At 52.7% G+C, this 16,802-nt stretch overlaps 1 protein-coding gene across 1 annotated transcript in view; it reads right to left on the bottom strand.

Annotated features, from left to right (window-relative positions):
- LIMD1 (LIM domain containing 1) overlaps positions 1–11,800 on the bottom strand; it is a 34,011-nt gene extending 22,211 nt beyond the window's left edge. The window contains exons 1-2 of the mRNA XM_030009894.2: positions 10,527–11,800; positions 1,027–1,128 (exon numbers count right to left, since the gene is read on the bottom strand). Coding sequence (XP_029865754.1) covers positions 1,027–1,128; positions 10,527–11,697 — 1,273 coding nt within the window. The 5' untranslated portion in view covers positions 11,698–11,800. The remainder of the gene's footprint in view (positions 1–1,026; positions 1,129–10,526) is intronic.
- Positions 11,801–16,802: the final 5,002 nt, after the last annotated feature.

The raw sequence follows: 16,802 nt of genomic DNA, 5'->3' as shown, positions 1-16,802 counted from the left end.
GTTAAACACAACAAAATAGAAAAACCACTGTCTTACAAACACAGCCACGATTTGAAATCACGTGGCCTGTTCCTCACCCCAGCTCCAGCACGGACCTCCTCGAAAAGCCGCTTAGGAGGATCCACGCGTTGCAGCATGCTGTATGCGCCAGCAAGCTTCAGATGTGGGTCTGACAAGCGGCAGGGAGCTCAGCAGGGCCAGTTGAACTATTTACCCTGCTTCTTGGGCAGATTTCAGAGGGCTCATCATTGCTGCTCCCAGCCTGATACCTCTGGCACAATAACCAGCTCCCTCCTTGCAATAACCAGAAAGCAAGCTGGCAGAGACATGCCCCTCATCTCGGGGCATGTCTCCATTTCTCCAGAGAAAGAACAAGCAAGATGTGTAACCTGGGTCATTCATGCACTTAGATGCTTTGACCGGAGGTCCCTCAGAAGGGCAAAATCATTTTAGCACGTAAAACTAACGCATGCAGTGAAAGCACCATCACCGGACCGACCGTGCAGCAGCTCCATCTGAAAAGGTGTCTCTGGCACTCACGGAGCCCGCTGTCGATGCTCGCGCCCTGCCTGCGTCCTCGGCACGGTGCTGACCCGGCGGCTCTCCCTGGGGTCCGCAGACTGAAAGGCCAGAAAGGCTGTAAAGTCTCAGCTGACCAATAAAAAACCCTCTACATGCTAGCTAAGGCATATTCACTGCCACTTTGAAAAAAATACTCTTGTAAGTAAGAAAATGTGGCTGTAACTGAGAGGCAGAGGAATGAAAACAACCGTCCCCCATACCAGAAGGCAGACGGCCGGCACAGTCCAAAATATCTTTTCTACATGCCTTGCAAGAATCCGTTCAAAAACAAACAGCAACCACCACCACCAAGACATACAGCTGTGGCAGACTCCAGCTGACAGATAATTCAATAACCACCTCCCTCTTTTCCCTCTTTACACCAGAAAAATGCTAAGCCTGAAGAGTTTGCCCCAGGGCCCTGCACCGGCGGCACTGGTGGCACCGGCGGCAGGAGGTACTCACTGCAGGCTCCGCAGGTGAAGCAGCCATCGTGGTAGAGGTTGCCCATGGCCTGGCAAGCCTGGTTTGCTCCGTACACCCCCTTGCTGCACTTCACGCAGGTGCCTGGAAGAGAGAAAAGGAGACAGAGGTGAGGAGCAGGACCTGGCGGGACAGCTGGGGTCACTGGCTGGGCGACCACACCTGTAATTCAGCATGGTCGCTTGGCAGCTGAGGACCAGGCGGTTCATTGAAGCCACGAGATGTAGGTGACATCAGTGTCACCTACCCTGAGAGATGCTGTTAACAGTGGTCACGACGACAATCGAACCTCCATGGTGAAAGCCTTTTGCAAAAAAGTAAACTGCACAAGAACAGCTGTGTCTGGCTACAGCAACATCTCCTTTATTCTTCCATCCTTCCCTGCAACCTTTATATATGCAGGCAGAAACGCAGCGAGGCTGCCCAAAACCACTAGTAGTGGCCGGGGAGAGAAAGTCCTTGTCCAAGGAAAATGACACATCAACCCTGTGTATGTACTTCAGGCATTACCCTGTGATTGTGCCAGACTGGTTTTAAAGCAGCATCACCCTTTAACTACTCCAAATGAGCAACTTTAATCCGTGTTTAAGCAAATAAACACAGATCTACCCAAGCATCATCTTGCTGGAGATCTTAGTCATGCCGTGGTTAACAAAACTTCACTTCTTTGGGGGCACCGCAAGCTCTGGAGTAATTGGAAAGGTCTGGTGAAAGTCAGGAAGAAGCCCAACGTACTTACGACAGCACTGAAAAGTAACTCCCAACTCCGGCAGCACCACGCTGGCACTCCCAGGGTGGTTAACAATTTCTTCCTGCAGCAGATAGCTGCAGCCGTCAGTTTTCACACTACAGGGATAAAAATGCTCAGGAGCCCTTTGCAGCCGCGCACATATGGCTGCTGAAAAGCAGACACTTCATTTTCCCGGAGTGGACCTGGCTCTCTGTGCTGCAGCTGCCTGCATGCATTCAACCAGCATGCTGAAAGCCATCCTAGCGCTGCTCCAAGCCCCCTGCTCTCAGAGCCAGAGTCCAAACTGACACAAACCTGGAGAGAAGGCTGCAGAGAATAATTAGTTGCTCTGTTTTGTCCAAATCTGACCTGAACTAAAATGCTAGCTTGGCTGCGGTTCCACCCCAGCACGCAGTCTGGCACCAAGTTAGCAAAACTTGCTGGTTCTCTTTGAACCAAGCAGATTTATCTCATTTATTGAAAGAAAGATTTTAAGAAAGCAAAAGATAAATCATGCAGGCTTTAAAAAAAAAAAAAAAGAAAAAAAAGGAAAAAAAGGACAAGACAAAGATAAGAACATTTGGCTTTTCAAATGGATGTGTCCTCCCAGGAATGCATATGTTCAGCGGCAGCCTGAGATGCTGTGCAATCATCTGACACAAGAGCTAATGGCTACCTCGCAAAACTCCCTCCCAACTACAGCAATGCTGAGCAGAAAGTTTTGAGAGCAGAAAACCTGCCAACTTTTGCTGCTCGAAGCCTTCTTTCCACGACATTCACCAGGCTTTCCATAGAACCAATATATTTATTGCACTGCAAGTGCTGCATTTTCCCCTTCTCTGTGCCAATGAGCAGCTGCTCCAGAAAAAATCACCAGCGTGCTCCGATTTCCTCCTTTCCAGAAAGCAGCCGGGTGACACTGAATATGGATGAGCAGCAAGAAGAAGCAGGAGGGAGAAGGCACAGCAGCTGAGTGCAGGCGCAGCACTTGGTAAAGATGTCAGCAGGCATCTAAAGCCACTATAAAATACCCTAACGCAAATCCCATGGAGGGCAGAAATTGCTTCTGCTGTCTCCTGTCCAGCCCATTTAAGCTTCAGAGCGTAGGCACTGCCCCTGTGGTTTCCCCAGCGGGACAGATGATAGTTCGGCCAGATCCTGCAGGAGCTGCCCGGGCTCCCACACCCGCATCCGTACCCAAACCTTCCTCCATCATCCGCCCCTCGACCCCCCCATCCTTCCTCCCTGCTTTCACTACATGCTCCACTTCATCCCCTGCTTAACGCTTTTATCCACTTCTTTCAATATTTAGGCCTTTAAAACATGGAAAATAAAGTCACAGAATGAGAGGGGCTTTAAAATAAATTGACAATGTTGTCTGTAAAAACTATAATGTGCTAAATTACCCAACTATGTAATAACCAGCCATGCTATAAATATTTATAGCTGTCCTGTGGCAAGGCTGACAATTGAAAAATGGCATTATAGCAAATCTGTGTATAGTTCATGTTTTCACTTCTATCTGCTAAATCTTACTTGAAAGCCAATTAAATCTCAGTAGCAATTGGAATTATTCTAGAAATAAGTCTTTGCTTCTCCCAAATATAATATTCTGAAGTATTTTAAGCAACATACTTGAGCCTTCATCTCTGACTCAGCACACCTGGCCTGAAAGGGGGGAAGAAAAGTGATTTTTTTACTGATTTTTCCTTTCCACTTTTTTTTTTTTTCCCATTCGCTCCCCGCTGCCACAATGATCCTGTTCTTTCGGCTTAGGCTACGCAAGGAAAAAGCGATACCTGTTGCTGACAGCAGCCAGTCGCTGAGCTCGGCAACACGTGTGTGAAGCCAGCCTGAAGGAAAGCAGCGCAGCACAGGCCACATCCAACCCCATCCCGCAGCAAAACGGGCTCTGCGCCCTGCTCCGCGCCAGCTCCGACGACTATTTCCCGAAACAGTGCTAAGCGTGCTTTCTGCTAGCCAGGGTGTAGAGTTAAAATGTCAGCAGCATCAGTCCAGCCCCACATGCCGCTGACACTAGTCAGCAGCTCTGGGTAATTTTCTTGGCATAGAGCAGCTTTTAGCAAAAACTTCTGTCCTTAGCTCGAAGCAGAGGGATCCCAAGTAGCCACAGCTCAGCAAGATGCCCGACTCCTGCACTCCGTCACTTTGCTGCACATAACGAGCGCTTAGGCAAGCGCCGATCTGAGCAGATATCCCCTCTGAAATTACAACTTTTAACCCCAGATGACATTATCAAGGCGTTATTAAGGAGAAATGAAAGGTTTCTCTTTTGCCACTGGGACAACAAGCCCAAAGTACCGCACATGCGCAGCGCCGGTAAATTCACGCTCGAGCGCACCGGCAGAATGGTAGCCAGATTTGGAAAGGGAAAGGGATGGAAATTGCTGATTTCGGCTCAATTTCTGCCGGCAGGGCAGCCGGGCCCCGGACAACAAAGAAATCTCTGTTCCCTTTCGCATCATGCGGCAAGCAACCGCCCGCGCTGCAGCTGAGCGCCTGAACAAAGGGACCTTTGGGGCAGAACTGGGACCGAAAACATGCCCTGTAAGCCACTTCGCAGCGCTCGCCGTACTCCATCTCGGCACTGCAAACCAGAAGGAGGGCTGCCACCGGGAACAGCCTCGGCTCACAGGTCCGATGCAGACCTCAAAGGCTATCAGAAATGAAAGCGCTCAGTCTGAAATGTCTGTCCCACCCTCAAAGTTCAACAAGTGCATTTCCATTTACCGCTGGACTCAAAGCCTTTAGAGAGACATTTCTTCCTCTAAGTGTTGCTATTTCACTTTTACCAGAAGGAGCTCAGTTACTATATCCCACTTGCTGAAAATCCAACGCAAACCATGCTGAAGAGCAGCATTTTCTGGGACTGGTCGGTATGATTTATTTCCACATGCCAGACATCATCTGTCTACAAACCCAGAACACAGTTGTGGGTTTTTCCAGCAGCATCCCCCTTTTTTTCAGCAGCATCCCCCTTCTAGCAACATCCAGGACAGCCAAGCTTTCCTACACGTGCTCCTGGTCGGGTTTTCTAAGACTGTCACTTAATTTTGGAGGGCCAAATGTGACGGTCTGCTACTTCAGTGGTGAGATTTCCTCGCCATGTCAATCCGGTCTCAGATAAAAGCAGTGCAGCGGCAGGATGATTCTGGTGGTGTGGGTCTGCATACGTAGCTAATCCAGAAACAGCACTTGGAAGAGTAAGACTGTCCTCCCCTTCCACTTACTCCATGCAAGCCACATTTCTACGATCAGCTTGACTCTTCTCCATCACACGTAACTTGTTTTTTGCCCCCTCCTTACAGGAGGCTGGATTTATGCTGAAGAACCCCCAGCTGCATTTGGAAGAAACCCCCAGCGCCTTTGCACATAAATACCTCTGGTATCATCTTTCCCATCTGCCCAGACACGCACGCGGCTAGCCCAGAAGTAGACCCTGATGCTTCTTGGCAGAAGTTGTACCTTCACGAGGGTCCTCCCCATCAGAGTGGGCAAGAGGAAAGCTGGCAGGGGAACTCTTACCTTGTTCCTCTTTTCCCGCTCTGATGGGGAGGACCCTCATGAAGGTACAGCTTCTGCGTTTCCAACTCACCTATTCATAACAGCAGAACCAAGCCCTCCACTTGGACACCCATTTTTCAAAGACTGTCCGCTGAGAAAAACACTTCGCCCTGTCATACCCAACGTGATGCTCAGTTCTTCAGGTTTTACTTCAGACCTTCTCCAGAACCTGATGCCACCTCCCCGTGGCTCATCTTAACCAAGTAATTTCTATGTCAAACTCTAAATTGGACACATTGTGTGTCTCGCTATGCTGTTAACCACTACTGTGCAATTGATCTTGCCGGAGAGCTGATTTCAAGGAGATCTGGAGGCCCAGGTGAGATCGAGCGCTTGGAAAACCTGGTAGTTTGGTCCCGTTCACCACTGGGTGACTGGGTGACTCAATGGTAGCAAACATGTACAGGCACTCCCTGCCCAAAGAACCAGAGAGCTGGTAAATGCAATTTTTCTGTACCATTTTTGCATGCTTTGTTCTTGACCCCCGATTTTGCTGTAGACAGTCGTGTACACACTGCAAGCGAAGTACAAAAATGCCATCAAACTCACGTCAGTGACATTTTAAGTACCTTATAGCAATGTCAGAGATTATGTTAACTCCAGTGCCACATGAATGAGGCTCCTTATTCCTTTCAGTCTCCACTGCCACAGTATCCTGGCCGGACGACCTATTGCTCCTCTGCCTCGACTCCTTCCTTTTTCTTTCCTTTTGGTAGATTTTTCCTTAGCTTGCAAACCCAGCTGAGCTCCCAAGAGGAAGGGAGGAGAAGCGCATGCTGCTGTAATCTTGAAGAGCCGTATCCCAGGCAAATAGTTATTTGCTTGGTTTCTCGCAATGAGATAAGCTTTGCAATCTGCACACACCCACTAGTCCACGTGCCGTGATCCTTCCAGCTTTCCTTGTTCCACCAAGACCCGTCTCACCCTGCCTCCTGCTCCTCTCCGCTGCAGGCAGGCATCTCCTTCCAGCTGCGGTGTTCTCCCAGAAGCAGACAGCAAGGGATGCTCCGCTCATTCCCGGTGGAAACAACGCCATTATCATCACCCACATACAAAACAAACCTCAGAAGAACTTTCATTTTAACCAGAAATTCTCCACTTGGCAGCCTTGAAATTACCCTTGCTGCTGCTGAAGCACCCTGGTGCACCATCAGCAGCAGGGTTCAGTAAAGTCTGCAGGTGCGTACAGCCTGAAAGTTAAGTAAATTGTGGTTTCGGCAATGATAAAACACTAACTTCACTATACACTAGACTTCAAAAAAGCGCTGCTGGCCTTCGAGCTGATCACACCCATTCAAAGGTGCTGGCATTCCAGGTCTCCACAGAGTTCAGCGATTCAGCTACTGCTCTACTTCTGGCAAGGGGAAAAGAAATCTGCAGACTTAGCCACGAGATCTTCTCTGCCAGACTGCTGGGAAGCATCCCAGTATTTCGCTGCAAAACAAGATGCCTGGGGCCCTCCTAAAATACCTGCAGCTTATCAGCTCTGCTCGAAATAATAAGGAAGTCAGAACTTAACACCTAACAAATATTTATAACAAGAAAACCATTTATAAAAATTGTTTTAGAAAAAGCTCTTGGTAAGGGTGTAGATAGCATTCATCAGATGGAGATTTCCATCTAGCTGTATGAAATAAGCACTGGTAAAACCACGATGCTACACATTACACCTCTAAAAGCACCCATCTGTGCCTGCAGACCAAGGAACTGCATGGTACCACAGGCTCTGCTAAAACAGGAATGGTAAAACCTCCCCGCAGACCCCAGGCCTCTCCCCTACCAAGTCACTTCCAGACAGTGCAGGCAGACACTTGGTTTGGTTGTGCACCTGCCCAGCTCTCACCCGAAAACTCATCCGGCACCAGTCCTCGGGATGGTGCCGCCTCACCCAACCCAAAACGCCTGCGTTGCACTGGGTGCTGCTAGCGGAGGAGTTGCAGCTCCCCCACTCACTCCTGTTCAGTGAATCTTCCCGTTCGCCAAGTGGAGACGAAGGCTGGTGCATCCAAAGGAACAGCACGGAACATCAGTGGGGTTCAGGCACCTTACTCCTGGACATTCCCTGGAAATGGTACACCAAACACCTGAATACGACCTAAGCTGGCTTCCAGCAACACCTCCCAGGGACATGGGGCCCCTTCTCTGCTTCACGGGAACCAGCCTCTCTAGGCAGTGATTTCAGGATTTCCCTCCCCAAGCTTAAGACCTGGGTGATACCTGAGACTCCCTACACCCTCCTCGACAGCCCACATAAATCAAGTCAGCACTTCAAAAGCACTCTTGGAGAGCCCAAATTCCTCCAGAGACACATGCAGCCCATGCTGCTCACACATAGGCCACTATTTAAAAAAAAAAAAGAAAAAAGAAAATTCTTGGCTTTGTTTGCTTCTTTCCTTTCACTTACTACACATATTCTGAGCAGACAAAAGTATTTTGTACAGCAACTGGTGCTGACAGATAACCAGACTGTCTGTTACTCCTCAGCAGAGATCCTACTTGTGTTATGCCTAGTCCCTAGCTTATCCTTTCCTAGGCTTTCATTGACAAACACTCATTTTCACATAGTGAAGGAAAAAGCAGCTCTTTTACTGTGATCAGAATTAGTTCCTCATGATAAACAACTGGTCCAGACCGAGACAGACTGAAGGACTGTATGTTAACAAGACAGACAGACCCATCTTAAAAAAATCCCCTCGTTACAGAAGCAGCACCCAAAATTAGGAGAGCTGAAAGCATTTTAGATAAAATACTTTGGTCATTTGCACTTCAGTCCTGGTTTCATTTCCTGCCTCCGATGTACTGCAAAGCTGCCACATTAGCCATCCCCTCACTGGGGGACAGTCTGCAACAAAACAAGCTGTTGATCCTTTTTATCACTATTGCATAAAAGTATTTATTTTCCATCCTAAAGTTTGCTAGCTTGAGGGTAGGGCATAGCCAAGATAGATTCAGAAGACCAGCTGGGTCCTTTATTCCTCCAAAGGAAGTAAGGTAACTGAAAAAATGAAAATAAAAGTGAGAAAGAAAAGGGGAGGAGACCCAGAATTAAAATGCCTCGGTACTTGCCCCTTCCTGCTCCTTGGTCCTCCACAGGCCAGATCTGCTGAGCCTTCCCCCACAGAGCTGAGGCTCCATAAAAATTGACTTCTTCCTCTGCCACAACTGCATCGTTTTGTTTTCCCCTCTCCTCCTTCCCAAATTTCTCAGACGCTACACCCTGGTGTAAAACCTCCTGCCAGGAGGATGTCAAAAGACCTCACTGGGGACCAGGCAGCCTCCATCTCTCCTCCCTCCCTCACCGGGCTCACCAGTAACTCAGCCGCCTGACCAGCAGCATTCTCCGCGCTGCCAGAATTACTCCTGCTTCACCACAAATTTCCCGCAGGACGAAAGCCTCCCCCTGGCGCTAGCCCCTATTTTGTGACACAAAATGTAAAAATAATCCAACCACCGAATAGGTCCCTCTGCTGTCTCACCACATCCATCCCCATGCACATTTTGGATGAGGTATGATCCAGCTGGTTTACTTGCACCGTGAGGAGAAGATGCACGCAGCAGGGTCTGCTGAAGAGACCCCTCACACCTCTCCAGTGGAGCTGAATGCCGCCTCCAGCAAAATATTCCCATTTTTGTGCACTGCCACCCACCAGACTGTTCTCCCAACCCCATTTTCGTTATCAGCTCCTTGTCACGGCATTCAGCACCGCGCCCCCCTCCGATGAGGCTCCCTGAGCTCATTCAAACCGCGCGCCGCCCGCGCAGGACAGAAAGCACCAAAACATGTTTCCGGGCCAAAACACTCCAAGTACAGCAACTCGACACATCACTCTTCTGCAACAGAATAAAAACACGTCTGCCCTGCCACAAGGCTGAATCCAGTCTCAGACACTAAGATAAACAATCCCAGTACAGCCCTCTGCGGGCAAGTACCACCGCCCGATGCCAAGAAATGCATTTGGTTATGCAATTTGCAACTGAGCACTCGGTGGTCCCTCCCGCTACGTCCCCAAAGCTCGGCGTGAAGCCCACGGCTGCTCCTGTGTGCACAGACCACCGCTGAGCCACGCACCGACCCCACCGGACAGGACCCCGTGCAATGGCACCTGTGCAGCCTGAGCTGCAAACCCTTCCTCCGCACCAGGCTCTAGAGTTTAATCTGCCCCTGCTTCTACTTCTGTGACCATGGGTTTAAAATCATGAGGAAAATCCATGCTCCTGAAGTTTGTTAAACTAACGGTGGATTTCTCGGCCTTCCCAGCAACTTTGGGTTTCCTTCTCCCAAAAGCTGAACTATCTCACCTGCTATTAAATGGCAAAGTGGCGCGACAGGGAAAGGAAATGCTCAATTTGCCCCTGACCTTCTGCCATCCTGGGGTAGTAAATTGTTTTAATCCAGCAGGACATTTAATATCCTCACGGGGAGATCCTCGCATGTAAGCGGTCCCTTTTCAGGGCCAAGCGCCAGTGATAACCTCTGGTGGTCTGGACTACTCACGGACCCAAGATTTAGGGAGGAACGTGCCTACGGCCTGTTTTTCTGCCGCCTTCAGGATGCACCCATCCTTTCACAGCTGATGGGGACCAGCACTGGGGGCTGGGGGAAATCCTGGCAAGTTTAGGAAACCACCACCCTTCCCATCCCCAAGAAACTTCTCTTCAACAGATCTCACAAGCACACCTGGCCATGGCCACCTCCGTGGGGGGAGCTACCACCAAGCCTCCCCCGAACTCTGTGCCCTTCTCCGTGCCCGCAGCGTACGCAGGCTGGACGGCTGCCTTCTCGCCCACACATGGTCAGGCAGCGTACTTTTAAGATGCAGCGAACCAGGAGTACCGTCAAGAAAAGTGAAGTGCCTCCGTGCCGGCAGCGAAGGGCACTCACTTCGAAAGACGCTGCTCCAGCTTCTTCTCAGCGCTGTCCTCTCCAAAGCTGCTAAACTACCTTTGCTTTAAAAGTTAAGAAGTAGGATTAAAGAAAAAAGTGTTGCAGGAGGAAGAGCTTCCAGTCCTTGTGATAAATAAAAGTTGAACAACAACCACCCCCCCGAGCAGCTGAGAAAGCACAATGAAGCAGGCGTACAGGCAAAGGCAACCCTGCAGGTGCAAACCCTGCAGTGACATTTCACAACGAACGCTTCTCACACCGACTGGCGGACTGCCTTCTTACCGAAGTAATCGGCCTTAGGCCGAGCATCCATCTCCTGCTCCAGGCGCTGGGTCAGGGCCTCCAGCTTCAGCTCGGCTGCCGACGGCCCTTGCTCTGGCTGCGGAAGGAGGGTCTGGCAGGGCAGCTTCACCTTCGCCGTGCTGGAGCCCTCCAGGTGCCCGGCGTCCGACCGCGGGCCGCTCACACCCTCCGGGAAAAGCGGCTGTGGAGCATCCGGAGCCGTCAGCCCACGCGAAGCCAGGCGTGAGGAGCCCGGCTCTGGGCTCGCACCGCTGCTGTTGGGCCGGTGGTTTTGACCGTGGGCCACGAAGTGGCCAGCTGGGCTGGGGTAGGCAGTGGTGTGCTGGTAGTCCACGCTCGGGGCGGCGGGTGCAGAGCCGGAGGAAAAGGACAGCGGGACACCCTGGTACCACAGCTGGTTGCCGTCCCCTCCGGCCCTGGGACCGCAGGGCTCGGCGGGGCCCGAAAACCCCAGGGCGGGCTGCACCGAGGGGGCCGAGAAGGAGGATGACCTCTGCTGCGGCAGTGCCCCCGGTGCCCCTTCCTCTGTCCCCGCCGAGGGTGCCGGCGGGGTCCGGGCATGGGAGAAGGAGGAGGACCTCTGCCCGGCTGGCGTCGGGTCACGGCCCCCGCCACACCGCCTGCCCTCGCTGCCGTTCTGCCCGCCGCGGCAGGGCTGGGGGTCGCCGGGGCTCCCGGTCTGCTGCTCCCCGTGCCCCACGCCGGGACGTGAGCCCCCCGCTCTGGGGATCCTGTCGGGCTCCGCTTCCCAGCCCCGGCACCCGGCCTGGCTCCCCGGGGCCTCGGCGCGCAGCCCGCTCTCGCCAAAGCCGCGCTCCCCGCCATCGTACGGCCTCGTGCGAGGCCCCTCAGCGGCGGAGGCCGGGGGCGGTTTGGCACCCCGTGCCGCCGGCGGGCTGGGCCGGGGGGGGTTGAAAGCAGCTCCTCCGTTCAGGGCGGCCATCAGCATCTCCTCCTGCTGCTGCTGCTGCTGCTGCTGGAGGTGGATCTTGGCCATTTTGGTGGCGAAGACCCGCCTGGTCTCCTCGAACTCGGGGTTGTTGCCAGCGGCTTTGTCCACCCGAAAGAGACCATCCTTGGAAGCCTCGTACATGTTGAGGTCTTCGATGAACTTGCTGGCTTCCAGACCTAGATCGTCGTACTTATCCATCCTGCCCGGCTTAGCGGGCTGACCCCCGCGTTCCTCCTTCTCCTCCTCCTCCTCCTCCTCCTTCCCGCCGGGTTCTGCCGGCCGTCCCGCCGCGCCGTCTCACTCCCGCCGCGCCCGTTCCCGGCGGGGGCGGGGCTGAGGGGCGGGGCCGAGAGGCGGGGCGGGGGCAGAGCCCCCGCCCCGCCTCTCGGCCCCGCCCCTCAGCCCCGCCCCCGCCCCGACTCCGCCCCCGCGCTGCACTAAGCGTCACCAGTCAGCGGGGGCGGGCGAAAGACGTCACGTGCGGCTCTGGAGACGTAAGGCGCGCAAATAGCGCGCTGCACCCAGCAAGAAAAAAAGAAACAAAAAAACCACCTTTGTGAAAAAAACAGCCCCTCCCCGTGAAAAACTGCCGTGCCGTAACTATGGTGCCAATTAGCCTTTATAGCAGGAAATTGCACGAATTTTCTTCGTTTAGATGTATTTTATATTGTACGTGGCGTAGTCATGCTTAAGTCAGCGTGACTGAAGGACCCCGGCTCATTGCAAGAAGGTCAGCCCCCGCCCCGAAGCATGATTCAGATCAAGAAAGCAGCAGGTGGGTGATGACATCATAAAAGGACAGTTGCTTTGGCAAACAGCGGTGTGGGCGCGTAACATAGCGATTGGTCCCATCGTGTTGTACCTCAATGCTTGAAAGGTGCAAGGACCATGTGTAAAACCCCATTTGGGGTGCCCCAATGTGACCGGCACACCTCATGCGCGTGACGAAAGACTTACCCACGTGATCCTATACTTCGCGTCCCGGCCTCTCTCCTCCATCGGCGTGGGCCCAGTTGCGTAATTTCCATGGCAAAACCCAGCTGGGGGTGCCTGGAGGTCATGGTGGGCTGCGAGGGGATCCCTGCCAGGCTTGGGGGAGAGGCCGGTTTGTAGGGAGCCGTGGCACCTCTGAGTAAATCAACGGGTGCAGTTGATCCTATGGGCCTAGTCACGTGCCCTGCATTCCCAGGACTTGTTGTTTTAATTCTCCCTCAGGCTCCAGGAGGGAGGGCCAGGTGTTAAGGAATGTGGAAATTCGCTGCCTTTAATAATCGCGAATTGGTCTGCGACCAAAACATGTCAGAAACCAAAAAAATCCCCTCTCCTCTTTGACCAGGTCCATTACAAAGGCACTGCTGAGCAACTGAGGCCGGATCTAAACCAGCCTGACTCTTCCAGCAAGTTTTGGCCAACATGCTTAAAAATCACAGCACTGTGAGCCCCTGGAAAAGGGGCCTGTCTTCTCTCAAAGCAACCTCCAAAATGGTTTGGAGCCTTCAGAGAGGCTCCAGGCAGGACCAAGTGGCTCATCCCTGCAGCAACAGCCTTCGGCTCGAGCTTGAGCCGATGAACTTCAGACTCGCAGAAGTTAGCCCAGCCATAGCAGAGGGTTAGATGAGGGGTTTGATGGTTTCTAGGGGAGGCAGGTGGGTGGGAGTCCCAGCGCAGGGCGAAGCACAGCCGCGGAGCTCCCCCAGTCCCCCGGAGCCGGGGAAGGGGGACCCCAGCACGTGCTGTCACTAACCATCGCCTGCCGAGTGCTTAAGGGATCAATAGTGCTGGAGCTTTCACACAGTATCAGGAAAACATCCCATCTGTCAAGCAATCCCATCTATCAAACCTTTCCAAGCCTTCCTCTGCCGTGGGGGTGAGGGAAGGAGGGAGGTCACAACTTCCCCAGGCTGAGCCCCACAAGCCCTGCTTCACTTTGGGAGAAGCTGGGTGCCCGGGGGCTAAACCCCCCCCCCCCCCCCCCCTTTGCAAAAGCCCTGGCAGTTCAGGAGGGTTTAGCTTGCACCTGGATGTCCGTCATGCAAAGGGCAGCAAGCCTCTGCCCATGCCGGGGCTCTTTTGGCTGGAGTGGAAAGGGCCTGCCTCCCGTTTTGTGGTTGGGAGAGGCCACAGTGGCCCCCAGCAGCCGCTTGGTGCTGGGCAGGTGTACACTCAGGCCACCAGTTACCGAGAGCAACTACCTCTTTTGAGGGACTTGAGCGAAAATGTTGAGTCTGTGGTTAAGCTCCGCTGGGGCAGTGAAAGCCAAAACTGAGTCTCAATGTCTAAAGAGCATCCTCGGAAAGGGCTAGTGCAGTGCAAGGCCGGTTTTGGCAATGTCCTGGGCTGATGAGGGGTATCACGGCAAGTGGCTGAAGTGTGGGGTGCCTCCTCCTCCCCGATGGCTTCGGGGTGCTTTTGGAGACCAGGTTAGCAGAGATGCTGAGTTTTCAGTATCACCGCTTTCATTTAAAATAGGGGAAGTCCAACATTAAAACGATGAGCAACAAAGTTGGGACCAAACAATGAATTGCTTGAGTCCGTAGTCGTATGGCCCGAAAGAATGACAGAAAGGAAAGAGAGCAGCAGGGAGGTAAGGATGGGAGCGTGAACTCCACCACTGCTTTACTCACGGGAGGAATCTGTGACGTTAGCGGACAAAGAGCAATCGAAAAGGAAATTACACATCACTCTCGCATCTTCATCCCCCTCCTCGCCAAAGGCTGTAAAGTTAATCAAGGGGAGGCACGCTCCTGTCCAGCATATCAGAGGCTCAGGTGGTGTCTGTTGGGTTTTTTTTTCTTCAGACACACTGAGGTGAGGCTCTTCAGACCTCTAGGAAACCAAAACCCTGTGGCGGAACAGAAATATTTGGGAATAGACATCTCTGCTTTCAGCTTTCAACAAACAAACCAAGGAAGAAACTTCCCTCAGACCATGTTTTTTTTCTGACTTTTTTTTTCTTAAGGGTCACGCAAACATTTTCTGCCATTACTTTTTATCTAACATCTGTAAGTCATTTTACAGCCAGGCCTGCAGAAGCTCACCACCTTGGGCGGGGGGGGAAGCAGCCTTCTTGCCAAATGGCCGCTCTGGATGCTGCTGACCTTCACCAGCTCTGTAAAGTACATTTCCTTCCTATGCCAAAGGATCAAATCAGCTGTCTGCAGAACAATGCTCATGTGGACGACGTGGAAAAGGCTGCCGAAGCCTTTCGGATAGGGAACCGTCGCGCTGGGCTTGGCCTCCTTCCAGGCTCTGCACGCATGAGCAGAGGCTTTGATGGCAAGCGCCTTCGAAGGGGAATCACAGCCAAGTGATTCAAAGGCATTTTGGTGTTTAATTTGCAATGCTTTCAGTGAACATTAGGCAGCAAAATACCTTTGAAGTTTTGTGCTTGGATTTATTAGTTCTGTGGGACTTGGGCTAGGGGTGTTCCCAAGCGAGCAGATGATTAACTTGAACTTTCTACTAGACTGGAGATGTAATACTACACTGACTTGCAGACCCTTCTGCCGTGATTAGATATGGTCCCACATTTTTATAGTTCCTGTGAGTTTTACAGCCCATGCCTATTAAGAAATTAAGGGGTCCACGATTGCTGTCGTAGCACAGGACCAAAATCTACGTGCCAATTTGAATTAACTTACTCTAAACCCTATCCCTTGAAGAAAACCATTGCTCATTTAATCTGTTTTTGTTCCCGTGGGCAAGGCTTACACGCTGCGTTTACTCATGCAAAATAATGCTGACAGCTTGTAACCCAGCCCTGCTCCACGTGGCGAGCGCAGCTGCCCGCAGGGCGGAGGGAGGCAGCGATTTGGGGAGATGCAGCCCTGCATCGCGTTCCCCCATTTCGGCCCCATCTCGGTGGGAGCACTGGGCACATCGCCTTGTGCCATGGCTGGTGGTGGGCTGGGGCGAAGCGCTGCCTGCCTGGGTAAACAGGGAAGCCGTGAACGAGAGTGGGGAGGGGATCATCTGTCTGTCTGTCTTGCTGCCATGTTTGGCTCTGCGCTCACATTGCAGAGAGATGGAGAAAATGCGGAGAAATCCACCCCCACCCCCCCAATCATTTTTCTGTCTGGGAGTAAACGCCCTCAGATTCTGAAGCATGGTGACAGTGTGGGGCTGTACAGTTTATGGACAAAGATGATGATGAGGTGTCTGGGTGACAATTTATAGCTAGATCTCTCCCCAAAAGCAACTACCGTATACTCACGCTACCTATTTGCAACCAAACTAACACGAGGCACAAGCGGCTGGCAGCATACCACTTTCTTTGTGAACATCTCCAGGTCTAATCCCTGGTGCCTGTGCCTCCCTGGGCTGTAGCTGTCCCAGGCAGGTCATTTCCCGCAGGAGCCTGGAGTATGCACGCCACTCCGCAGTGCCCAAGATACATGCTCTGGTGTGTTTTAGCAGGAAAGTAATAAAGGCTTCAGTGCTAGAATATAAAACAGAGTGAACAATTTATAAGGCAGAAGTATTTGCGGGATGGAGCCTGCCTTGGTTCTTGCAGGAGCAAACCCATCTCTTGGCTCTCGCCAGGTAGTGCCGCAGCATCCCCGAACTCTTGACAGGGAATTGCACGGGGAAACGATGAACACTCCCCTTCCAGTTTTCTAAACAGGTTTTTGATAAACGTGCAGTTTATCTGCACCAGCTGGGCGCTTTCTGCCAGGAGGATGATGCACAGGGCTGTAGGGTACATAGGAGGGTGGCGGAGGGAGGGTTGGAGGAGCCGGAGGGAGGGTTGGAGGAGCCGGCAGCGGGAGGTGAGTCCTGGGGCGGCTGCAGGCAGGAAAGCTGGGCTCAAGCCAGGGGGGCTGGGCTGCTGAAAGGGCCGCTGTGGAGGTGGAGAGGCCAAACCTCAGCCTCCGCCTTCCAAAAAGTTTGCATTCCTCCGGGAGGCCTGCCCTGCCTGCTGCCTGCGCTGCCCGCACCTCTAACTCCCAAGGTGCAGGGGCAGGCCGGTGCCCTCCGCTGTACAGCGTGCATCCCCTGCCCCCGGGGTCAGAGCAGAAATGGGTCCAGACTGGGATGTTTTGCTTGTGTTGCAGTACAGCTGCCTGCTGTGGGGCACGATCTCTGCAGGGAACTACACTAAGAGTCATTTAATTAACGCAAATGGCACAGAAGGGCCGGGGCAGCGCTGGGACAGCTTTGCAAACTGCCTTTCTAGAGTGGTACGGATGCTTCACAAGAAAGGCTTTCGGGGCCATGTTCCTTAAATAACTGTACCTGCAGCGTCAGTTCAGTGGGGATGCTGTGGGCCCGGCTCACAGGTGGGTAAACTGAGGCAGGGAAGG

The sequence above is a fragment of the Aquila chrysaetos genome, chromosome 3 (genome assembly GCF_900496995.4).
Source record: "Aquila chrysaetos chrysaetos chromosome 3, bAquChr1.4, whole genome shotgun sequence".
Taxonomy (NCBI): domain Eukaryota; kingdom Metazoa; phylum Chordata; class Aves; order Accipitriformes; family Accipitridae; genus Aquila; species Aquila chrysaetos.
Note: the sequence above shows the minus strand (reverse complement) of the source record. Positions and strands in the feature narration are given on the sequence as shown.